This window comes from Anoplophora glabripennis, unplaced genomic scaffold, assembly GCF_000390285.2.
Source record: "Anoplophora glabripennis isolate ALB-LARVAE unplaced genomic scaffold, Agla_2.0 scaffold5982, whole genome shotgun sequence".
Classification (NCBI taxonomy): domain Eukaryota; kingdom Metazoa; phylum Arthropoda; class Insecta; order Coleoptera; family Cerambycidae; genus Anoplophora; species Anoplophora glabripennis.
The window spans coordinates 1-4,323 of record NW_019422055.1 but is presented as its reverse complement, the minus strand read 5'-3'; the positions used below and the strand labels follow the sequence as shown (position 1 = coordinate 4,323).

At 35.9% G+C, this 4,323-nt stretch overlaps 2 protein-coding genes across 2 annotated transcripts; both read left to right on the top strand.

Moving 5' to 3' along the window:
- Nucleotides 1–512: 512 nt before the first annotated feature.
- LOC111692989 (fatty acid synthase-like) lies at nt 513–2,382 on the top strand. The gene is made up of 5 exons (XM_023457128.1): nt 513–687; nt 741–911; nt 1,577–1,781; nt 1,842–2,045; nt 2,106–2,382. The coding sequence occupies exons 1-5, from the start codon at nt 570–572 to the stop codon at nt 2,380–2,382; spliced, it is 975 nt and encodes a 324-aa protein (XP_023312896.1). The 5' UTR covers nt 513–569.
- Nucleotides 2,382–4,195, top strand: LOC111692988 (fatty acid synthase-like; the record flags this gene model as incomplete). The annotated part of the gene is made up of 6 exons (XM_023457127.1): nt 2,382–2,435; nt 2,493–2,635; nt 2,983–3,124; nt 3,216–3,429; nt 3,501–3,689; nt 3,940–4,195. Coding segments are annotated over exons 3-6 (789 nt in total), but the record flags the coding sequence as incomplete, so codon positions are not given.
- Nucleotides 4,196–4,323: the final 128 nt, after the last annotated feature.

Here is a 4,323-nt window from a genome sequence, read left to right as displayed (position 1 = left end):
ATATTTATGTGCATAAATTATTTATAATATAAACTGTTATTATTCTGGAAGTTTGTGTGTGAATTGGAACAAAAGAAATTTGTCAAAATTTATATAACATCGGTCATGTAAAATTATTAAATGCTATTCAAATTCAACAGTATAAATAATCTGATTTAAAACGTCAAGAGGAAAAAACACGCATAATAAATATTTGGAATGTGATTTTTTTAAGCTAATATTTTCAAAATTTTAATCAACAGGGCTCATAGTTCCAGGATCCAATTCACAGTTATTACGTATTTTGTTTCATAAAGGTTGCAATATACATATTATAAATTATTTTCATTGGATTAAATTAACTGTTTTTGGTTATAACGCATTCTAAAATTTTCTGTTACCTCACAGTATGCATATAGATATGTCACATCCTTTTGGAATTTTAACGAGTACCGAAATTAATTCATTGATAAATAATCTATAAATACAAGACGATCAGCTTATTTGGCTTAGTGTAACAAGAACGTCGTTGTACCAATCAAATAACTACATTTAAATATAACAATAGTTGCTTTTTCATTAGACTGGAAATGTTTGAAAAACGAAAATGTGGTACTGGTGGCGGAAATGAACAAACCATGGATTATAATCTGAAAGGAGGAAGAATGATATCAGATCCTTTACAAGGAGAAGAAATTGTTATATCAGGTACGCTAAATATCCTTTCCAATTCATTCGTCACATCTGTATTTGTTTCTCAGGTTTATCCGGCGCTTTTCCAAATTCGATGAACGTCAACGAATTTAAAGAAAACTTATTTAATAAGGTAAATATGGTAACGCCAAATCGAAGATGGGACTATGACCACCCCGAAATGCCAACACGTTCTGGGACTATTCCTGAAATCGACAAATACGATTCTGGATATTTTGGTATGTGTAATAATAATCAATTTTTTAATATAACTTCTTCCGTTACATAATACTCAAAATATGAAGTAGTACATACAGGTTCTAGTCGGGAGCGCCTCAAGGATCTGTTTTGGGCCCGTTGCTGCACTTTATATTCTCATATGATATTGATGAGAACGTAACTATTCTTGTCTTCCCATATCTCCAACATTGTCTCCCAAACTCTCTTCCCTCCTGTTCAGTGCATATATTGCACCTACTTTAGAAGGAATATAATGTGATCACAATATTTAATTAAAAACATTGGAGAAAAAGCTACCAGACAAGTAACCATTTCGATTTGATTCACTCAGATTAGAGGATTATTCTTTTCCAGTTCTTTAACAAATATTCAGCTGCTTCTTTTGGTAAAGCTAAGTTGCAAATAAAATAATTTAGCTCGCCCTGATTAAATTCCCACGTTATATATTCACCTTCACTAACCACTTCGTGTCATCATCTCCCTTATTCGTAGTGATTCTCATTTTCCTCTTTATCTTCCTCTCGAACGGTTTGGTTTCTTCGTTTTCCATCCCTAGACTTACAAAATTATTTCCTGCGAAATGCCTACACATATTTGCACACTATTCAAACCTTTATGGAAACGATATTATCTCGAAGATGAATTACTTCTTTTCCCATTCCAGGTGTACATGAGAGACAATCTCATTCTCTGGATACGATGACTAGTCTTCTTCAAGAAAGAACGATCGAGGCTATCTTTGATGCAGGAATGCACCCTTCAGATCTCGAAGGCACCAACACTGGTGTTTTCGTTGGGTCATGCTTCAGTGAGAACGACAAGGTGTGGTACTGGGATAATATGGCGAGTCAAACTTACGCAGTGACGGGGTGAGTATGAAAAAAGCCTATCGATTTGTCCTCCACCGATAAATACTTGATGTGTTGCAGATCGGAGCGATCCATGATGGCACATCGGCTCAGTTACTTTTTAAAACTGAAAGGGCCGTCATATAGATTAGACTCTGCTTGCAGCAGTTCTTTGTACGCTCTGGAGCACGCATATAGGGCTATTCGGCTTGGAGAAGTCGACGCTGCAATTGTGGCCGGTACACAACTTTGTTTACATCCTTTCGTGACAATGCAGTTTTCAAGGTAAAATAAACAAAACTGTTAAAATAATATTCTTTTAATTAAAGTGTAAATTTTTTCAAGGTTGGGAGTTTTAAGTCACGACGGCGTATGCAAATGTTTCGACGCTCGAGGTGATGGCTATGCGAGATCAGAAGCGGTCATTTCTGTAGTCCTACAAAAATCTAAATCTGCTAAAAGGGCCTACGGGCAACTGGTCCACATCGGAACAAACTCCGATGGATACAAAGAGCAAGGCATAACATTTCCATCGGCTCCCGCTCAAATAGATCTACTGACCGAATTTTATAATCAATGCGACGTAGACAAGTGCAGTTTGAGCTATCTAGAGNTTTTATAATCAATGCGACGTAGACAAGTGCAGTTTGAGCTATCTAGAGGCTCACGGAACTTGTGAGTAATCCTTGGAAAAAACGTTTAATTGTAACTGTAATGTGGCTGTTTCTCCAGCTACTGTCGTTGGTGATCCAGAAGAGTGTTATGCTATCGACACGGTCTTTACGAAGCATCGAAAACAACCACTGCTGATTGGTTCAGTCAAATCCAATATTGGGCACTCAGAAGCTGCTTCGGGTCTATGTTCTATCACAAAAGTTGGTTTTAAATTTATATGTTATTTCCCAAAAAAACATAAACCTAAAGATATCATTAGGATATCTGGTGGGATATACTCCATGTCCCAAGGATATATATTTAAATGTTGTGCCATGTTATCTTTCGGACATCCTAGGGGTATATTGTTACAAATCCTCCAGGTGTCCCACGACTACGAGTATATGCTATCCTTGGGACAGTCTGATGATGTCTGAATATTATTGCAGATATACATACATTAACGGAATATCCTGGGGATAACTGATGCTATCTAGGTTTATACATTTTGCAATAAATACTGTAAAATGGAAAAACGATTTCAGTCTATCTGTAAATTATGTTGCAGTGTATAATAGCAATGGAATCCGGCTTTATTCCACCAAACCTCAACTTTACTACACCCAGAAAAGAAATAAAAGGAATTGTAGAAGGTAGGATGAAGGTGGTCGTAGATAAAATGCCATTTGAGGATGATAGGAGCTTGATAGGTAACTTGGCATCAGCAACATTTTTTTTTACTTCAGTAGGTTTATAAATGAGATATTAAGTTACTTATGCTTTTGCATTTGATAAATTCAGGCGTTAGCAGTTTCGGGTTTGGTGGCAGTAACTGTCACGTGCTGCTCAAAAGGAACCCGAAAGAAAAAATTAATAAAGGATTACCGGAAGATAACCTTCCAAGGTTGGTTTGTGTGAGTGGAAGAACAACTGAGGCTGTAAACGCTTTACTGGATGCTGTTTCTCGCAATGGACTGGACGCCGAGTTTGTTGGATTACTACATGAAGGATATAGGTAAATTGTTTGAGAATGTCACTTAAATCCAACAAATCTAATCAGTATGACACTAATTTTTTGGTTTGTAGAAGAAATGTGGAGGATCATTTGTATAGAGGCTACGCAATAGTAACAAAGACAGGAGAGATTAGTAGGTCCTTGAAATGTTCTCCGGGGTCTTGTAAACCCCTTTATATTGTTTTTGGAGAATTGGATAATTGGCGTAACATCGGGCACCAATTGATGGTTTTGCCCACTTTTTCTGCTTTCATTCAAAGGTAATGGCGACAAATATCACGCCAATACGTGGCAAGAGAATATGTTTTTACATTAAACCGTTTTGCTTTGTTCTCTTGGCAGTAAAGCCCTGAAATAATCTTCAAATTTACTAGTGATAAGTTATTATCAATATTGTGACTTTACGCTTTCACTTATTTTGTAGAAAAAATACAATATACAAAATTCGTTTCTTTATATGTTCCGCAAAGGATAAAACCATTACTTTATTGGCGATATTTATCTTTTTAGGTTACAAAATAATCTATCGACTAAAGGAGTCCACATCTGGGATTTGTTACTTAATAGGAGAGTTGGAGAAAAAAATAGCAGTCAAGTGTTGGGCAGTATTGTGGTACAAGCTGGTATAATAGAGGTTCTGAATTTATTATGCATAAAACCAAAGGCTTACCTAAGTTATTCTTTTGGAGGGTTACTTTCTTCATACTGCAATGATCTTCTATCTTTAGAAGAAACTGTTAATTGTGCTTTGGTTATAGATGAGGCTGTAAATAACAACAACAACAACAACAACTTTCTTCATACTGCAATGATCTTCTATCTTTAGAAGAAACTGTTAATTGTGCTTTGGTTATAGATGAGGCTGTAAATAACAACAACAACAACAACAGCAAT